Source organism: Micropterus salmoides, unplaced genomic scaffold (genome assembly GCF_014851395.1).
Source record: "Micropterus salmoides isolate LMB-PRFRI ecotype aquatic unplaced genomic scaffold, ASM1485139v1 Ms_hic_scaffold_2, whole genome shotgun sequence".
Taxonomy (NCBI): domain Eukaryota; kingdom Metazoa; phylum Chordata; class Actinopteri; order Centrarchiformes; family Centrarchidae; genus Micropterus; species Micropterus salmoides.
The window spans coordinates 32,775,435-32,796,358 of NW_024041150.1; the positions used below are offsets into that span (position 1 = coordinate 32,775,435).

The 20,924-nt window shown below is 38.6% G+C and overlaps 1 protein-coding gene across 1 annotated transcript; it reads right to left on the minus strand.

The window, feature by feature from the left end:
* Positions 1-2,817: 2,817 nt before the first annotated feature.
* Positions 2,818-18,565, minus strand: LOC119913167 (integrin beta-like protein A). Its single transcript, XM_038732521.1, has 11 exons — positions 18,353-18,565; positions 14,582-14,775; positions 13,670-13,810; positions 10,185-10,323; positions 7,452-7,629; positions 6,930-7,071; positions 6,191-6,334; positions 5,718-5,770; positions 5,600-5,617; positions 5,323-5,402; positions 2,818-2,967 (listed from the first exon to the last, which is right to left on the minus strand). The coding sequence occupies exons 1-11, from the start codon at positions 18,470-18,472 to the stop codon at positions 2,872-2,874; spliced, it is 1,305 nt and encodes a 434-aa protein (XP_038588449.1). The 5' UTR covers positions 18,473-18,565; the 3' UTR covers positions 2,818-2,871.
* Between the last annotated feature and the right edge of the window lie 2,359 nt (positions 18,566-20,924).

Sequence of the window (20,924 nt, forward strand, 5' to 3'; positions counted from 1 at the left end):
ACTTGATTTGTCATCTCAATGGAATTACATGTGCACACTACATAATTGTTGCCCTTATGTAGTCTGCACATTTAATTCCAACAGTATAGTCCTGTGATGGCAGTTGTGGGTTATATTTGAGAATATTACTAAACCATGATTTCCCTATTCGCTTTATTTTTTAAAGATCTTTATTAAGTTTCAACAAGTCAGTTACAGAGCAATTCAGTAGATTACACACATAAAGACACGTCACGGTGTGTGAAATCTATTTGCACTTCCTGATCATAGCTTGCGTGTGTCTGTATCTCTTATTTCATGCCATTGAAGTGAGCCATGCCATGGGGAGAAAAAACATGATGAACAGCCTGCAGTTAATGTGTCTTCACTGCGCACAGACACACATACAGAAGAAGACAACAAAATTTTGATTTAATATTTTTAAGTATTTTTTGCCAACAGGTCTGTGTGTATGTATTTTCTTATAGATCATTAGTTTGACTGTAGTGTAACTTTGGTTGTGTTTAGGTGTACTTTTGGTATGAAGCTCCATAAAAAACAAAAACAAATCTGGACCTCACTTCTAAACCCTGGTTACTGACCTGATTAATTGTATGCAATGCATGCTACTTCTATTCCACAACACATAAGGGAAATATTGTACTTTTCACAATAGTTACTAGTTAATTTGATTTTTTTTTTTGTTTGTTTGTTTTGATGATGCATTATTATAGATCACATACCCTCACACGGGTTTTCAGTTGTGTTGCTGATTAGAACAGTTTATGTTGGAGGTGTGCAAAGCTCTGCTGAGATTCACATGAGGCCATCATGTACTTAAAGATATAATTTGCTTTGCAACAAAACTAACAGAAGACCTCCTGAAGTCCATTCACATATATTTTATTATCTTGTTGCACAAGACAAAACGCTCTGTCTTTCTGAGTTTCACACAGAAGAATTTCTTTAAGGTCAGACAATGAAAAATTGTACATATATACATATACATATTTTATGTGGTTCTGCCGTGTTGGTTCTGCAGAGCAGTTTGTCTGTTTGGGCTACTGTAGAAACATAGCAGCTCAACATGGCGACTTCGATCTAAGGAGTATGTAGATGGAAATGGCTCATTCTAAGGTAATAAAAACATAATGGTTCATTATGTAAGGCAAGGCAAGTTTATTTGTATAGCATTTTTCAACAAGAAGGGAATTCAAAGTGAAATATGAAAAATTAAAATACAATTTTAAAAACTTTACAGTAAAAACTGCAGTTCAAGTTACCAATCTACATTCTTAATTTGATTTTTTTGGAAGTGGTAAAAAGAAAACTCTTTTTTAAAATAATTGACAGTGTCAGCAGACCTGCAGTTTTCCAGTAGATTGTTTCAACCATATGGAGCACAAAAACTGAATGCTGCTTCTCCATGTTTAGTTTTGACTCTGAGACGACCTGAGAGGTCTGGATGGTTCATAACGAAGCAGAAGACCAGAAATGTATTTTGGCCCTAAACCATTCAGTGCTTTATAAACTAACAGCAGTATTTTAAAAATGGATTCTCTGACAGACAGGAAGCCAGTGTAAAGACCTCAGAACTGGAGTGATGTGATACACTTTTTTGGACTCTGCAGCAGCATTATGAATCAGCAGCAGCTGTCTGGTGGATTTTTTAGGGAGCCCTGTAAAGACATTATTACAGTACTGTACAGTTGTTACAGTCGACTGAAGATGAATGCTTGGATAAGTTTTTCCAGGTCCTGCTGATACATAAGTTCTTGATATATTTTTCAGGTGATGGTATGCTGAAATTCAATGGCTACATCACTGTATATAAACCACTATTAAAAGGAGCCTCAGAGCTCTATGAGCTCTCAGATGTAACATCACTGCTTTAGACATCGTCATCTGGGTTATTTTATGCAAACCATAACTCATAACTGTCACATGTAGACGGAACACCGACAAAGAGCTTAAGTGAGGCATTTGATGTGCAAGAACTGAGGCTGCACTGCTGTAATCAGTCCAAAGATGGTTTTGACTCAGGGGTTGACTGTTTATACTCTATGACAGTGGTCGGCAATGGGCGGCCCGCTGGCCAGAACAATAATATCTTGCCTGCGGCCAGATTGCTTTGATAGCAGAAAAATAAAACATAAATAAATTGATAGCGGCTGGTGCTGAAATAGATCTCAGTCATGACAGCAGTTACACTCACAATCACTTCCTCTTAAGTGACTGTGCCTCTAAAATAAAAGCGCAAGAAGGTCTTTTGCCGCAATGCTTCATGTCGAGTTTATTAAGAGCTTTAACTTTAAAGAGCTCTGAAGGACAATTCAAAAGAGTCTCCTAAAAAAGTCGTCAGTAAACGCCTGATTGGATTCCCCTGAATTTCCACAGGGAAATGAAAATTAGTATCCATAAGTTTATGAATACGGAACGTACACACACTGCAGCGCATGCTTTATGTGAGCATGTGCAATAGTGTCCTTTTATTCAATTTGTTTAACTATGGAGAAAAAAATATCCGCAATAAATTGGAATTGATCTCAGAATTTACCCATCGGGAGTCCCACTCTCTACTGACTGAGGTTTGACACAACACATTTTATGAATGTACAACGTTTAAACCTAGATAAATACCTAGTTAAATAAATATTGTAATATAATGAGAATAAAGTTTAAATTGGGTCAATTGTTATACATTTTGTTGACATTATTAACTTATTAATTATTAAGTCACAAGTTTTACTCTATTAAAGATAAAAACAAATTGCTTTGGCTTTAATATAAATAGACAAATGACAAGTAATTGTTTGACATAAAATCAAAGGCAGCAAAAACATTTCAAAATATTTATTGTTTAACTCTAAACACAAACTTTGCAATAAATGTTCAAGTTGAAACAGCAGGGGTCGCTGTGGTTGTAGATTTCACAATACTTTTGAGGCGTAGAGGGATGTCTGATGGCATCACCTGTTGATCTCTAATCTGCCGAGAAAAAGAAACAGTAGTGCTTAGTTAGAGGTGCCCGAAGTAGAGGGGACAATGTGTCTTTTGATACTTTTGATGAAGGGCTATGTTGAGCTACCCTCGAGATTTAGCCAACATTAGCACAAATGTCAGTTTGGAGCAAGTTGTCTGAATGACTTTGCTCAAAAAAAAATGTGGTATTGTGTAATTAGCTCCGGCATCAGTATTAAATGAAACTGTAAATTGAATAGTATACCTAAAGTGTAGTTTACAGCAGCAGGCATATCCCTGGACTCAGAAGACTAGGCATGTGGAGTGTGAGTGTAGACACACACTCACACTACTTCATACAGTCATGAATTTAGTGTGGTGTTATGCCCAACTGTATTGTGTCGACGAGCATAGTAGACAGCATAATGAGCCTGTAATTTATTTGTAATTGCGATGAGGATTGCAATGGGCCCTACTAAATGTAAAAAGGAAGGAAGAGGGTTAGAAATGATCAAGGAAAGACAGAGCAGCATACCTCCTGACATAACATTAAAGGCAGTCAGGCAGGTGAAGTTGTAGTACAAATCAATCAGGAGTGGAGCGAAGGACTTTGACATAAATTACCATAATCTGACTTGGTACTGTCAAAAAATTACCAAGAAGAAGCTGAAAGTCGGCCATAGACAGCCATGCCAGCAACAGTGGTTGGTTTGACAGCACCACAGAATCTTTTTTAACCTGATTTGGAGAAGCAGCTTGTTGAGTGTATTATTAGGTCAGCTGACATTTATTTTGGTCTATAACCAAATTAAGTCACAAGATTTTCCTAACAGTTTGCTGTGGCACACCAGCTGAAGTTCTCGCCTACATGGGCAGAAAACGAAAAGGCCAGCAAAGAGTGGTTTACAGACTTGACACAAGGCTGTCACTGAGAAAATAGCCTTGCCAGATCAAGTAGCTTCAACCAAGATAATGTTAATGCTTTCTTTGATAATGTGGACAAAGTCATACAGATTTTTGGGTTTTCACACTGGTCTGTGTTGTCTCAGCCACAGGGAATTGTTTACCTCCATATTGTATTTTCCCTCCTGGAAACTTCCTCAATCATTTCTTGATTAACTGGCAACCTGGCAAATCCCTCTGAATGGATGACAGATACGCACTGTGTTGACTTCCTCAAACATTTCAATGAACATGAATGCTCTAAGGCCCTGTTTACTCATTTTGGACAACAACAAGTTGGGCCGATGACCAGCCCATAAAGCTTGGACAGCGGTCCATTGGTTCATTTTAAATACTGACACTGGGCTGGCCCAATCACATCTCTGACTAGAGATGACCTAAAGGCAGGTTCCCCAGAAATGCAAATATTTGCAAATAAAAAGCTGAGTTTGTTCAGCTACACGTGTGACCAGACGTTCTCTGTTATGAACTTGAACAAGAACCGCTTGAGGTCCAGACTAACAGATCCCCCCTACATTACATTTTACGCATCTCAACCACTGCTCTCAAACCAGACTTGGCCTGTGTACTGCAACCTTGATCTTAGTATCATCTCTCACATTAGTGTCAGTAAGTTGCCTGTCTCTTGGTCATCTGAAATTCAATGAGTAAAAGTAAGCTATATTTCAGAGCTTAATGAAATATTTAAGAATTCCTAACCGCTTGCTCTGTGTGTTATCTGACTCTTATGTGGCCTGAAAGAAAGGCCGAATTGTTTAGTAGTGACCAGTTCACACTTAATTGGTGACATCGGTCACAGGGGGTCACACACTACACGACCTGACAGCGGCTGTTTCACCCTATGGCTGGACGACTTGAATTTGTTGTGAAATTTATAACTGCAATTGTTCCTTGTGTTACTTGACTATTTTAGGCTGATGCGATATGAAAGAAAGACTGAATAGTTTTTCAGATCCCTGTTCACACGTGTGGCATATTTTAGGCTGTACTGCCATTTAAGTAAAACACACAAAATTGGTATTGCAGTCTAATCACTCGCAGTATGTACATTGCATTTGGGTCAAGAGGTGAGCTTTGTAGTTTTTCTAGTCAACTGTCTATCTCCAAGATAATCTGCAAAAACAAAATAAGAATTACTGCATGTGTCCATCCGGTAGTGTTGCGCAAATATTTAGAGTTGGCTTATCAAGATTGGGAGTTGGTGCTGCTAATTCTCCAGTTGGACTCAATTAAACCATTGTAGAAGAACAATGAAAATATCAGGTTTTCAGGTTTTGAAAATTCAAATATGAACAGATGGATGGAAATGCAGTTCTCTAATGTTGAATGTGGTCTATTTCTGCATCTGCCTGCCCTCTGGGTTAGGTGCAGTTATCTGATAATTTGACAGGATTTCTAATAACATAAGAAGATACTGACCAGCTCTATGATGTTATTAATGATGTAGTCCTCAGACAGTGAAGACAGAGCGGAAACCTTCATCTTTACACCTAAGAAAACTAGAAACACAGTAACTCAACATTATAATGTAGGTCAGAACGGTGCTGAAACTGAGTAATACAGCTGTAGACAAGGTCTTCATTTTCAAGTCAGTGCCATTGTTCTCACTTAGCTCCTTCACTTGCCATTTAGCTATGAATGTAAAGTCCATTAATAGACAATTTAAGTGGATAGCATCACCATTTGTCATACTCACTTGGGATCGGGTATGAGTCTGTAAACAGAAGTGAATATAAAACAGAGATTATAAAGGAACTTCCAGGAAATCAAAAATCGTATTTATACATTATCAAAAAAAGATGTGTTGTACTCACTGTGTACAACATTCACAATCACACATCGTAGCTGCGATTGATACGTGACTGAACTGTAACAAATAATAATAATAGTATAGTAGTATAATAGTAATAAATTAATATTATGTCACAAAATGTTTTTATATACAGTATTTGAAGACAGAAGGACTTTCTTGCTCAAGAAGGACATTTTTTTCACAGCGTGCACATGTAATTGTCTATACATGCAATTCTTAACAAGGTATTTTTTACTTAGGGATGCTACGGTAGATAGGACAGAACTACAACGAGCCCTCCTTTGTTTTATAGAAATAGTTTGACATTTTGGTAAACATGCGCACGTTTGATTTTCAACTCATTCCTAAAGATCAGATATCTGAGACTACAAAGAAGTATTGTTAAGAATAAATTTTTAAGGAAAAAGTAAAAATTAAAGCAAATGATGTTACTCCACCAACTGATTATATTCCCTGATTACAAAAGTGACTGACTTGAAAACAGCCTGGACAACAAAACAGATGGGGTGGCTTTCTCCAGTTTGTATTTCAGACGGCATCCAACTCAGGATGTACTGTCCAGCTCCCAATGTAGTCTTGTTTATATTGTACGGCCCGCTGAACAGCAGCTCAGAAATCCTTTAACAAACAGAAGAAAAGACTTGGCAAGTTGAATAAGCATTTTCAAAACCTACCTAACCCCAAATGTAGCAAACCTGTCAGATTGAAATTCTACTGCTGGAGAATTTGCTCTAACCCGTCAGCTGACTCATCTTTCTTTTTAATGTTGTTTCATGGCAGCTGCTGGCTGATTTTTGATGAGTCACATGGGCTGCTGATTACTTTCTCTTTTTTTTAGTTGCATTAAAGTCAACAAACCAGTATTAGCCTTTAAAACTCAAATCCTGTGAAACTGAAAAAACATGGTGCAGTCTGCTTGTGCCTTTGCACAATGTACTGTACATGTTTTCTTTTGGCTTTGAATGCATACTGTTGTTTATGTTTACGCCTACTGTATAGGCGTAGACTGTATATCCTAATGGCACTATACAGTTGGTTCTCTAAGATTCTTTGGCCACTTGAAAACCATGGCAAATGAAAACCAGGCGTGTGACTGATGTCTTAATGTGGATAAGTTTTTCTTATATAACCTGAGAATGTTCTGCAGGGCATCATTAACCTGTGGTATTTTAAGATCAAACTTCTTCTCAATTTATAAATATATTTGACTTACATGGAGATATTTGCTGTTGCATTGATAATGATTTCCAGGGTCTGATCAACAGGGGCGCACAGCAGAGCTCTGTTGTCTGGGGTTGGAGGTAGAAACTTGGGCAGATAGAGTTCCTCTGTGCAGGACGGCACCGCAGCGTCCACTGGACAATAGACAATATGAAAAGCAAACATTTCAGCCACACTGAAGTTTTCTGAGTTTGTTCCCCCATCACTCTAATTTACTACATCTTTTTGTTTATGATAAAATTCCTCAAAACTAATGACATTTCCATCAGTGTTGAGTTTAGTGCCTGTTAGAAAATGTTAGGATGCAAAGCTGATATGTGAAACATAGATACCTCCTAAACATAAGCATATTAAACAAGAAAAATGTCATTGCAATGTGAATATAATACTGTACACTGTGCATTTTGCTGCCATATAACTTTGATAATATACACGTTACAAAAACTGATTCGTTTACTTAAAATCAACATTCAGGGCAACTAAAAAGTGACACGCTGACGAAACAAGGTCTTACCACTTAAAACAAACTGGACAGGTATTTTGCTTATAGCGTTGCTGGAAGTTATATTCGTCTGCATCCTATCAGTTTGAGTCAGTGTAATATTCTGAGTGGGAAAGTCCTCCATCACCAGCTGTACAGCGTACAGACCTTCATTACTGCTATTGGTGGGGCTGAATGACAAAGTACAGGACTGCAAGAGGACAAAAAGGGACAAGAGGTCAAAATAAGTATTTTTTTTTGTCAGACAATGAAATACAAGGCTGTGCATTTTAAAGGCTGTGTGTGTGTGTGTATATACAGATTTGTACAAGGTAGATGTTGTCACAATACAACATGTTGTAAAGTGAAAGTGAGTTTTATTTAACTCCCATCTTCTACGTAGCAGACAATACAGTAACACAAAGGTAATTATAAAAATGGTTAAGAGAAATAAACTATTCAATGGAAGTCTGATAGCTTGGGGGAAAAAGCTGCTCCACAGTATTTGAGCTTTCTTTACCAGCGTGGAGATGTGAGATGACCAAGTTCTCTGTGATGCTGATTCCCAGGAACCTGAAACTGTTCACCTGCTCCACCTCAGCTCCACTGATGCAGACAGGAATGTATGTCTTTATTTCCTTTTTCCTAAAATCAACATTCAGCTCCTTGGTTTTGCTGACGTTGAGCAGTAACTTGTTCTCTAAGCACCATCACCACCACAGATTGTTGATTTCCTCCAGATATTAAGTGTCATCGTTGTTTGAAATCTGTCCGATGATGGTGGTGTCGTCCACAAACTTCACAAGAGATTTCTCTCCATGTTGGGGTATGCAGTCGTGGGTGTACAGCGTGAACAGGAGGGGGCTGAGCACACAGCCCAATATCCAGTTGCAGAGTGTTGTATTTAGACCCACACTGCTGAGATTGCTGATCAGTTTCATGGGGGAGATTGTGTTGAATGCTGAGATGAAATCCACAAACAGCAAGTTTGTGGATTTGTGGATAAAAGCATCAGCTAAATGAATAAATGTAATGTGGTCTCACACATGATGGGGAAGCTCCTACTTTTGTAGCCTGTGATGTTTTTGATGGCCTGCCACATATCTTTGGTGCTGTTGGTGTTGAGGTCTCCCTCCAGTCTCTGCTGATGTCTCTGCCTTTGCCTCCTTGATGCCAGCTTTCAGTCTCGCTCTGGTGGTGCTGTAAGCTTCTTAATCACCTGAAGCAGCTTTTTTGGCCCTGGATGGAGCGCTCACTTCTCAATTCATCCACACCTTCTGATTAGAAAATTATTTTGTTGTCTTAGTAATCACCACCAGTGGTGTCGGAGTGTTTAGTCCACCCTGCACTAGGATTCATCTGTAAACAGTCTCATCAAGCAGTCATGTGACAGTCATGTCTATCCCAAATAAAAGGGAAATCAGGGTACCCAAAAACAAATGAAAGAAAGCCACGTGCTGCAGACACATGGAGAAAGCATTTGTTTAAAATAGCTTGCACTAAGAAATGTTAACTAACAAATAAAATGCTTCGAGAAAGGTTTATTTGCACAATATTGTAATTTAGATATAAAAGAGACTAATGTCCATTGTCCAAAAAAAGTAACTTAAGCTAAAACAAGCTGATTACTACATTATCTATGTATATTTTTGAATATTTGTTTTGTTTCCCGTTATATAAATAAATTTCAATTCTTAAAAGTTTTTATTGCTCCAATTTTCTTGGGGAGGACCCCCAGACTGCTTATTTATTCCAGCATTTCATATTTCTGCAAAATAGTGTTAAAAAATTTCTTGTCTTGTTCTCATGCATCATCACGTTTCGTGTATCATCACGACCCTAATCTGAGCCCATATATCCCCACCCCTTCTCGGTGGTAAGAACGGCTCATTAGTGACTACCCTAATCTCCACCACAGTTTAATTTGTACAGTTGTTAGCTCAATTATTTGTCAACATTTTCTCAAAAGATGCGTGAGAGACAGGGACCAAGAGAGGAAGGGGGCCCACAGAGACTGCTCGTATGTAGGGCCCAGAATTTTATGCTACGCCCCTGATCACCACTTTTTAAAAAAATATATAAATTGTTATTGAAAATGTCAGCATATACATAAACATATAAAGGTTTTTATTATTCATTCACCACATTGATCCGTTGATCACCACATCATCGACACATTTGCTGATGTATGATGTCATTGACGATGTATATTCCTCAAGGTTGATGTGTCTCTCCTGGGTTGTGGCCTCTCTGAACACACTCCAATCCGTGCTCCCGAAACAGTCCTGTAGAGCTGCTGTAGCCTCATCTGTCCACACTTTAACTGTTTTAATTGTTGCTTTGACCCTTTTAATCAGCTGGGTGTTAATGGGCTGAAGAAGCAAAGAAACATGTTCTGATAGACCAAAATGGGGACGGGGGAGGGCTTTGTAGCTGCCAGGAATATTGGCGTAGATGTGGTCCAGCACGTTTGGTCCTCTGGTGGGGATGTAGACATGCTGGTGGAAGTTAGGTAAAACAGTTCTGAGATCTGTTTGATTAAAATCACCAGCAGCGCTAAAAACACCATCAGGTTGTTTTGTCATGTGATTGCTGATGACCTCATACAGTTCCTGTAGTGCATTTTTTGAATTATAATTATATATAAAAACATATATAACATTATACAAACTATGTGTGGTCTTCCTTTTTGTCACAAACTTTTGTAAGGAGTCTGTTTGTAAAAAATAATTTAAATAAACTTTACTGTGGACTTTGTTAACTCACTGTTGAGAGGTTGAGAACAGATGGCGGTGTGCAGTCGTAACACTCTGACAGTGTTGTGTTTCCATATCTGCATTTAACTTCATCTCCATCAGGGTCAAACACCAACAGGTTGAAATCTCTCTGACAGTTTGAAGGAACTCTGAGAGAGAGAGAGGGAGAGAGAGACTGTGTTCGAAAACGGGCTGAACTGCTGTCTCAGAAGGTGTCTAACAGGACAGCGAGGCATCGAGGGCTGTTCGAAACAGCTCGAACAATCTCTTCTTGTCTCCTGAGATGCCTTCAAGCTGCCCCATTAGGCCAGTTTTGAAGGCAGCATTGATGGTGACATGATGCTGACTATGACCCATAAAGCAGCGTGGCTTTTATAAGTTTATAAGTTTATAAGTTAATTTCTGAGGTGTCTGTTTGGCTTTTCAATAACTAGTTAGCTGATGCTAAGGCTAGCGTGTCTTCTGACACCCAGAAGAGACGCAAGACGGCGTGCTGACGTCACACGTTGCTGTAAGTGCTGCCCTAGAAGGCTGTTCGAAACTAATGTAAACAGAGCTTCCTTCACTTGAAAGTGATTCCTTCTGAGGCAGCTGTCTATTATGGTATCGAGGCAGCGAGGCAGCCAGATAGTGAACAGAACTCCTGAAGTTCAGTTGTTAAGAATGTTTATGGCTTGCTCCTAAACAAAACGCCTGTTTTTTGTCAAAAAGTTGGACGAATATCGACATTTTATGAGGAAAATGTAAAAGGAGTGACCACAATACGCCACAGTAGAGAAAGAGAGAGAAAAAAATTAAAAAGAAAGAGAAAGGAAAAGAAATCTAGTTGAAGGAGCTCAAAAAGTGAGAAAACAAATAACTTTTGACATTTATTACTATAGACGCTTTCAACGGTAACAACATAAACAAATGGTACTTAACTTCTGCCAGACTTCCGCAAGCAATTCATAACAAGTAAATCACCTTAGCTGCCAGTCGAAGAAAAGAAACGTTACTTGGCCAAACTGAAATGTGATATGGTCACACTACCAGAGCCATCCATTCATCCATCCATCCATCGTCAACCGCTTATCCTACGTACAGGGTCGCGGGGGGCTGGAGCCAATCCCAGCTGACATCGGGCGAAAGGCGGGGTACACCCTGGACAGGTCGCCAGTCCATCGCAGACTACCAGACCCAACACAATTTTGAGACAAGACTGTTTTTCTACCGACCTGTCTGATTTACCGCAGTGATTCCCACTGGGGGGGGTCTCCAACATTGACTGGTCTGCTGTCAATGTGTTTGCGGGAGAGAGAGAGATAGTGAGCGAGTGAGAGGAGGTGCTGAGCAAATATGCTCTGCGTGCAGCTCTGCAATCAAATACAAGTTTTCCCATTAAATAGTAAAAAAAAACAAAAAAAAAACGGAAATCATTATGTGACGGTCAGCGCTGATAATGTGGTGGGGCGCCACAAATAAATGAATTAATGGGAAACACTGTACTGGATATCACTCAACATTAGCCAGTAAACACAAACCCAGTAATAAACAAACGGAACGTTGTCTTCGGGCCAGGCGCATCACCTTGGCAACGCGTCAGATGATAGCGTCTATAAAACGTCCCAAATGAAACATTCAAGCAAATAGCTAACAAGCTAACACTAGACAGTGGTTACCTAGCGGTTGTCAGAAGAGACGCTAGCCTTAGCATCACTTAACTAGCTTTTGAAAAGGCAAATGGCTTAGAGATGCCTCAGAAATCATACTTAACAAACTTGGTTGGTTATAGTCATGGACTAATATCATAATTCAGTGTTTAGTTCTCGCTAATTTTTTTAAATATTGAAGCGAGAAAACCACTGAAAACTTTTTAAAACATATATTTATACGAATTCGGCTTGTTTGTCCACTATCTTTACCAGTTGTCATAAGCTGCCGCAGCCGCGCTGCTTTATGGGTAGGCAGCATCAATCGACACCATCGATGCTGCCTTCAAAACTGGCTGTTATGGGGGCCGTTTGAAGGCATCATGGAACAGTACTCGATGCCTTGCTGTCCTGTTAGACACCTTCTGAGACAGCTGTTTAAACCACTTTGAACACAGCCAATGTCTACACACTCTGAAACCGCTGAATATCCCGCAGCTATCAAAAGCAATACTGCAAAAGAAAATACCATAAAACTTTGATTAATAGCCCGGGCTTTTATTTGCTAAAATAACTGAATTGACCCTGCCTATATTTGGGACAGGCCTTTAATTCCTCTTGCACAAATTGAAATAGGTTACTATGAAACAGTTTATTCATTTAAAACAGAATATTACTTTCTTATAAAAATTATCCAATAATATCAAATACACGTGATTCATTTGATCTAGCTCCGACAGACGGCTTATGTGCTTTTATTTTGAAGGCAGTAACCTAACGAAAATAACAGCAGGGTGCAGGATGAGAGAAGTGTGGCAGAAGTTAGCAGACAGAGAGGTTTGGACTTCACATGACAGGATTCACAACTTGAATTCATTTTTCTGAAAAGCTGTTTTAATTATTTTGATTGGTGGACCCTTACAGACTAAAGGAATATAAATAATCAAGGAACGGACACGTTCGGCAAGCACTTCAAAGGTAACGTGAGTCGGCACTTTTCATTTTCTTTTCATCTCTTGTACCATGCCGGTTACACCAGTAAATCTATTTGAATTAGACTTTGGGGTTTGTTATTTCAGTTAAATAAACTAAACTATTGTATTGTGGAGAATCTAACCAATCTAACGATGTGTAGCATGTCCATCCTGACAGATTAATCATACGTTCAAACATTAATTTATAATTGTATTAACGATCTGAGGAGCTTAGAAGCAGCAAAAGCGGGCTGCCCTGCAGGGTTTAAGAGGTTTTATATATCCAAGTAGGGCCCAGGTAGGGACCAGCTGCGCAGTTGGTGGGATTTGAACATATTTTCTATTATCTTTTATACATAATGTTACATATGTACAAAATAATATGAATACAACAACTGCATATAGTTGTGTTTTGTTTAGTTTGGGTTGCAGGTAGTGAGTCACTGTCTTGGTGGTTTTCTTTTCCTTGTTTTGTTTTGTTCTGATGGTCTGGCTTAGAGCTCATCCTGCATGTGGGATGAACTTGTCCCTTGCCCAGTGATTGTGAGCCCCCCTACCACTGGGTTACAAGTGATCATAACACGAATCAAAGCAAGAGTGGAAGTGTTCACCTGTAGTATTACAGCTAAGACATGTTATGGCATTAATGACAACATCAATGATCCAAAAGGTAATTTAGGAGAAGACGCAACTTTAAGACATGTGATCCTGCTGACATTTCTATATGAAATTCAAAGGCCTTTCATCTGACCTTGTTGCTTAAAACAAGTACTATGTAAGGTTTATTAACGTATGTTACTGAAGCTACTAATGACAGATTGCAAAATGTGATGCCTAAATTGTTTATATACTTAAGTTGTATTTTTTACTAACAAAACAGTGAGGAGGCTTACCTCAAAACAGGCAGTATGGTGGTCTGGGGTGATCTGTTGGCCTGGTTGGTGTCTGACCGGTTCCTCAGCTCCACCAGAGTCAAAGCTCTCCATGCTATGATGCCATTTTTGATGTAATCTATCCAGGCACCACCATCTGACCTTCAGTAGGAAAGGCAGTTTTTACTGTTCTGCTGAGAACCTGCGTGTTCATATGTATTATAGGTGTGCAGAGCTGACTTACAAGATATTAACTCTTAAAGTGGTGTAAGTACATTTACTCAAGTACTGTACTTGAATTACATATTTGAGGTACTTGTACTTTCAAGTCTTTTGTTTTCATGCCACTTTGTACTTCTATTCCACTACATCTCAGAGAAATATATTCTACTTTACTCCACTACATTTTTCTGACAGCTTACTAGTGGATAAAAAAGTAAATGTATACTTATAACTATAACTATAACCTATCTAACAGTGTACAAGTGCGCGCCTATTTTAACTATTCATGTAAAACACTTGATGTTTCCTTCTTCACAAATGTCAGGAGTTACCGCTTTACTTTTGAAATATTTTAATAATTTACATTTATTTTTAATAATATTGAGGTTTGGATTATTGGTTGAATAAAACCAGCTTTGTGCTTTAGGTAATTGTGACAGCTTTTCTCATTATTTTCTGAATTTGTACAAACCAAACAATCAATCAATAGAAGCAGCAGATTAATCCATAATGAAAATAATAATTTGCTGCTGTCCGATTCAAAATGTTCAAAATGGGCTCCACCTCAACCAACTACAACAATAAAACATCTGAAGACTTCCTCCACCTTTTGGGAAAAGAAGATTTAGATTTTCTCATCATCCAGAAACTATTTGAAAATGACAGTGAAATAACATAATGTAATGTTTTGCATTGTCATGGTGCACTTACCACAACTGAAAAGGAGTGTTGATGGAAACTTGGCGAGTCATGATTCCCTCTGTCTGACACCACACCAATGTGCCGATCTCCTCATCGACCTTGTTTAACACTGCAGAACTCACATTTCCACAATTACCGCTGAAGCAGGTCCATGAGGTAATGTCTGCGCAAGCGTGGAAGTTCAACTTATAGTGAAGGTCCACCTGTAGTATTACAGTGAAGATGTGTGTTTTGTCATTAACGACAACATCCATGATCCAAATGGTAATTTAGGAGAAGATGTTTCTTTGATGACATGTATTTGCATTTGTCTGTGATCCTGCTGACACACAAGACTTGATAAAATCTATATAGTGAGACCAGGTATGGTTGTAACATGGGGAGAGTTGTAACACCACCAATCCCGCATGGTGGTAGCCAAGGATGGAAAAAGGCACATTCCAACCCCATTATTTTCACATGGGTCAGGGTTCATACACAGACCACAAGAACCACATGTAAGAATATTTTCCAAAATTCAATTAATCTTTTTTAGGGGGTAAAATATGGATTCCTTTATTGTGCAGTATGGGAGACTGGGGATGGTTGTAAAATGTTTGACATTTCTGTCTGGATCTCAGAGCTCTTTCAAGCCAATGCATTCAAAATGTGATTCGAACTAGTTACATGTCTCTGCTATTAAATTGTGTAACTTATATCTCTGCAACACAGACAGAAAATGCATGGTTTAGTCTCAAAGTAAAATGTTACAATTTCCCCTATAGTCTGGGTTAGTTATAACACACGCTGGGGTGAAAGGTAACATTATGTAATAAAAATTTTATCTAAACACCCCTAAAAAAATAATACAATAATTTATTATTATTTTCTGAAAATAATTTTTTGTCCTCTAACGTTAGATTTTGGAGAAACACGAGAAGGAACAAGCAATTAGCCTACAGTTTTCTTATATTAAACGGATTTAATATCCCTAAATGCTGACATTTTTCAGTCTCTAATGTTTTACAGAATGATCCGCGACCACGCTGGCGGACTGGTCAGCTGCAGCCGAATCCTGTTTGAGTGTCTGTCAGTCTGGGTCAAACTAATACTTTCACTATTGGGGGGGGGGGAATGAGCGTCCCTTCCCAACTTGGACTGATCCTCGTTTTTGCTGAATTCTGATTGGCTCAATGGCGCCGATCAGACGAGTTTAATCCAAAAAATTTTGCACCAGTTTGCATCACGTTTTGAACTCCTGAACTCAGCCGAGGGTTGTGTGATAAGGACAACTAAGATGGTAAATAAGGTGAAATGAAAGAAAGAGGAAAAAGAAATGTGTGGTGCCGAAAAAATAAGAATTAAGAAGAAAAAGATGTCGGCACAAGAGGCAGCTAAATGCACCAAATTAACCGACCGTGTCATCGGAGATAAGGCCAGCTGAAGGCCCAGTCCCTACCCTCACCACCTTATAAAACTCAGTTAAAAAGTATTAGTTTGCCTCAATAGTAAATAACTTTGTAGCGATGAACTTCTCTGGGGACGGTCAAGAGTCGGTGCAAAAGAGTATTTATTCCAATTAAGGACAGAAAGACCCAAGCATAAGTATAAAGTGTTGTATTTTTAGACTTGGTGTCAACTACGATGTGCATGTCATGATCTTATTCAGTGGCCACGTGACCTGCAGCAGGTGTCTACTCGATGGCTCATCCTTACTACTACTTTGTATGTTATCAGATCCTTAAGCAAACACTATGCCATATTACCTAGGTGCTGAGCAAACATTACATCACATTATGTGGTGTTAAACAAACCTCCAAATTACCTCATCCTATCTGCACTCTAAACAAACAGTACCTGCCGTACGTTAGCTAGGTTTTTGCATGTTCACAACTTGACATGGCTTCATCAGCTTCACTTCACATGTAGAGACATTGAAAGGTTATAAGTTCACACAGAATAATATTGCGTACTTGAAACTTAAAAACAGTAAAACATTAATCGAACCAGTAATCAGACTGTCATCCTACTAATGATTATTAAACAACCTATAATCCCTCTTATGATGGAAAAGAATAGCATAAAAAAATTAAAATGAACATAGGTAAGACATAGGCAAGATTAAAAATTACACAACAGCTTCCTTGGTGGAAGTTGCTCCCAGCAGCAGAAGAAATAGGTGCACAATATAAACAACAGTTTGCTATGTCCAAAACAACATCCTTCTATAAGCGAGAAATCTTTGTGTGTCTGTATATTAGCTGTTATCAGTGGAGTGATGCAGAGGGACAGGGTGATGATGGACCCAGTCATGTTGATGAGGAGGGAGAGAAGAAAAACGAGGAGCTGCAGGAGGAGGAGGAGAAGGACAATGGAACCAGAAAAATACAGTGACAGGTACAGGGGCAGTGTGCAGGGCTGATTAGGCAATCATATGTAGAGATAGAATTAGAAAATGTATTATTGTTAGTCATATTTATTCTCATGCATATGTAGCTGTACAATCAGTCCAGCACAGGGGAAGCTGAGCCAGGGAGAGGCATACTCAGAACTGAAGATGAGGGATTAAATTTTTGTGCAAACTCACACACACACACACACACACACACACACACACACACACACTGCTCTATTTTATGCGACTTTATTGTAGTTTTTGAATATATTTAACTATTTTAGCACTCTGACGGGCTGTACACATGACATGTTTGTAGCAGTATACTTTAACTTACACTGGGCATATTTGAAATGTTTGCTACATTCCCTAGCTATGAAATTAGTTTTAATTTAATTTTAGAATATTATACTAATACAAATAATTAATACTCCACAGATTCTGTGCAACCAAATTAAAGATTTTTATTAACAAATTAAACTCAATCAGCAACAGAAAACTACTTCCTTAAAGGAGAAATTAAGCATGTAACAAGATTTAACTGAAAACACAAAAACAAAAAAAGACTGAACACTTAAATTAGTACACTTTTAACACCCTCCCTCCTCTGAGGGAATAAAAACGAGCACACAGCTCCACACTGCTGTCTGACCCTTACTGGTCCACTGACCCCATAGGGGTCATTTACACTGGGGACGCTGGGGACATTTTGTCACATCTCCATCACTTTTTGAAAGCATTTGTTAAAAATGTTCTGAAAAATAGCTTGCACCAAGAAATGTTAACTAACAAATGAAAATGCTTTGAGAAAAGTCATTTTGCACAATAAGAAAACATGCAATGCAATATAGTTTTCCCTCATATTTAAGCAGACATTTCCTCTGTAAATTGAGTATGCAGGAGATTCTGAGTTTAATGCTAAAAATCATATGGGGGAAGACTCCCAGACCCACCCCACAAATATTTCAACATCAAATATTTAATTTAAATAGTGCAAAAAATCTTGAGCTGGTACTATGCAGTGGAAAAGGGGCTTTATTCTCTCCAACAATTAGTGAACACTTTTGCAAGGCATTGCATGCGTGATACATTCTCATTTGGGGGTGACCACCCCTAAAGGTCTGATGCTAGAATCTCCCCTGCTACAAAGCAGGCAATGCTATATATCCCACGTGGAATAAGGTCTAAACTAAACATGTACAGAGTGAATTTGGTGATTGATAACTTCTCCTGATTGGATAAATAGGACATGTTACAACTGACACCTGTTACAACCTGATATCCCCTAAATTTAAAAAATATATATAAAGACAGTCACTTTTGGACTACTGTCTTGCCAATATCCTATAAATACTGTTATCGTAGTCATATTGTGAAAACATGAATTAAAACAAAACTGAGCGTACCGTCATAGATCCATCTGCGTTAGTGTTTTTTGGGTAGTAAGTCATCACTATTCCACGATAATGAGAAGCCTGGGCGCTGCAGACCACCACCAGCAGCAGCAGCAGCAGAGGGAGCGACATAGTGCCTGTGTAGTCCCTCTCCACAAAGAAAGTTAGCCTAAACACCAACACCAACACGTCTACTTCCAAAGACCGCCTCTCCTTCTCTCTCTCCCTTTTTATATTTGGCCAGTGTTGTGACTAAGGTGTATGAATATGTAACGCAATTACAGTAGGCTAATGTAGCCCATTGCTTTATGCTGTTACGCAGTAATACAATGCACTACTAATAAAATGTCAGTGATGTTACATGTTACAATCTCAGTAACGCACAGCGCATTTTAACCCAATATAAAGTGTTTGTTTTTTTAATAATTCACCAACACCAAGAAACATTTTGGCAGCAGAAAAAATATTCTGAAAACATCATTTGTTAAATGTTGGAGGGTCTCTAAGATATTGAAAATATAGATCATGGATCATGCAGAAAAATAATTGTAGGCCTATAGGCCTTATATGTGTTTTCTTTAGCGATTACGATCATGATTAGAGAGGCTGCTGTCAGTGCATCCTGACCGATGCTGTCGGAGTGTCGTGAGATGTAAATAATCGATGACGTTGCTGTACTTGTGCGGAAATGCGCACAGCCCATTTCTGAACAGACCCAGCGGCTGTTAATCAGAGTGTTCATTTTGATGACAAAGAGCCACCCGATCCGCGGATATATTTCTGCGATCTGAACATCACTAGAACCCACCCATGCAGGCACATCTTACTATCTGAATAATGCGCCCATTAAATAACAGTGGATGTAGCCTAACTGAGAAACGACGCAAAAGTTGTGTAAAGCTTAACAGTTCAGACAGTATTATTGTAATATAACGTATCACTCTCAAATCACAGTAACTAGTTGTCTATAATGTATTACATTTTGGAAGTAACTTGCCCAACACTGTATTTGGCTTTCTTCCACAGGGAGATGACCGTCCAGAAAATCCCAATTGAGTCACATGTATGTCCTGAGACGCTGGAAAATGATCAAGCTGACAAAAACTTGATTTACCATCTTAAAGTCATATGCAAAAAGAATTATGACCACATTCATGTAATCTACCAGGAACAGATGTGCCTCAGATAGAAATAAGAGTGGGAGGAAAGAAAACACACAGTCTCACAATAACAGCTCTGCACAGAGATTTAAAATAATTGCAATGGTAGCAGTGGTAATACAAACATCATCTGGGCTCTTATATGAAAACCACAACTATAGACCAGTTCTATAGATCTACAACAACTGAGGCTGCCTGCTGTAATCAGACACCAGAGTTTTTGGACTCAGTGGTGATGTGTTGGTGTTTGACTGTTTATACTGTTAATGTTTGATGTGTCATTGTTTTGGCAATGTGTCCCTGTACCTGTTTACAACAGATCTGATGACTGTACAAGTTTTAGTCATAGAAAGTGGGTCCAATAACCTAGATGAAGGTAAATAAATGTTCTAATATAATGAGGAAAGTAAAAGTAAATATTTTTTAAACCCCAAATAATTGTCTTGAATTTTGTTAACATTATTAAGTCACTTACGCTTAATTCAACTAAAGATCATTTATTTTTGCAGTTCACAACTGCACATTTGGCACAAAATCAAAAGCATCACAGATATTTCAAAATATTTGTTCTACAACATGAACCTGCTTTTACATTCACTCAGTCATGAAAGCTGAAAATTAAAACCAAATCCAGCTCACACACTGTAAATCTGAAAACATGTTTGATATAATGACCAGATTTGGAATTAACAGTGCTTTAGAAAAGCCATTTGCTTAACTGTGGCGTTGAAGCAGCTGACTTTGCGGATTTATTTGGCAGGCAACTGAAAACAACATTTTCCTGCAGGAGTCAATAAATGTTCATGTTGACACAGCAGGGATCGCTGTGGTTGCAAATTTCAGTTTCACACTAGCTCACGAGGCGTAGAGTGATGTCTGATGGCAGCACTTGTCTCAGCTGTTCAGCTCTAATTTGGACAGAAAATAGAAACAGTGGTTCTGAGATACCATCATGATTTTTTCAGATATGATGGTTGTGTGTAAAGTGGGGGAGCATGGTTTCCACCAACATGTCCCTGAGCAAGACACTTAAACCATCGTTGCTACAGAGGCGCGCAACCTCTATGTAGCAATTGTAGGTCGCTTTGGAAAAGCGCGTCAGCTAAAGCAATAAATGTAATGAGTCTACTAGGACTAAAGATCCAATCTATCTAATCTAGTATTTCCGACTGTCCCAGTCTGTCTTTTGCATGTGTGTCAAGATTTGACTTGTGTAGTTTCTCTAGTCAACCTTCCATCCAATTGTAGTGAAAATTGGCAAAACAAATATGAAGATTAATGCACGTCTACATCCACTAATGTTATGCAGATATTAAAGGTACTTTAGTTGTCACATAGACATAGCAAATTTCATTAAACCCATCCATCATGCCGCCAATAGTGTATTACCTACTCTTTTGTTGTTTAATATCCATTCTGTGTTC

Bases quoted from the DNA above. Each gene is read 5' to 3' on its own strand.
- LOC119913167 (XM_038732521.1), bottom strand. From the start codon at position 18,472: ATGTCGCTCCCTCTGCTGCTGCTGCTGCTGGTGGTGGTCTGCAGCGCC. The intron at 14,776-18,352 runs GTACGCTCAGTT...GTAATACTACAG, and splicing joins ACGCAGATGGATCTATGACG to GTGGACCTTCACTATAAGTT. The intron at 7,072-7,451 runs GTAAGACCTTGT...TCTATTGTCCAG, and splicing joins TGTCCAGTTTGTTTTAAGTG to TGGACGCTGCGGTGCCGTCC.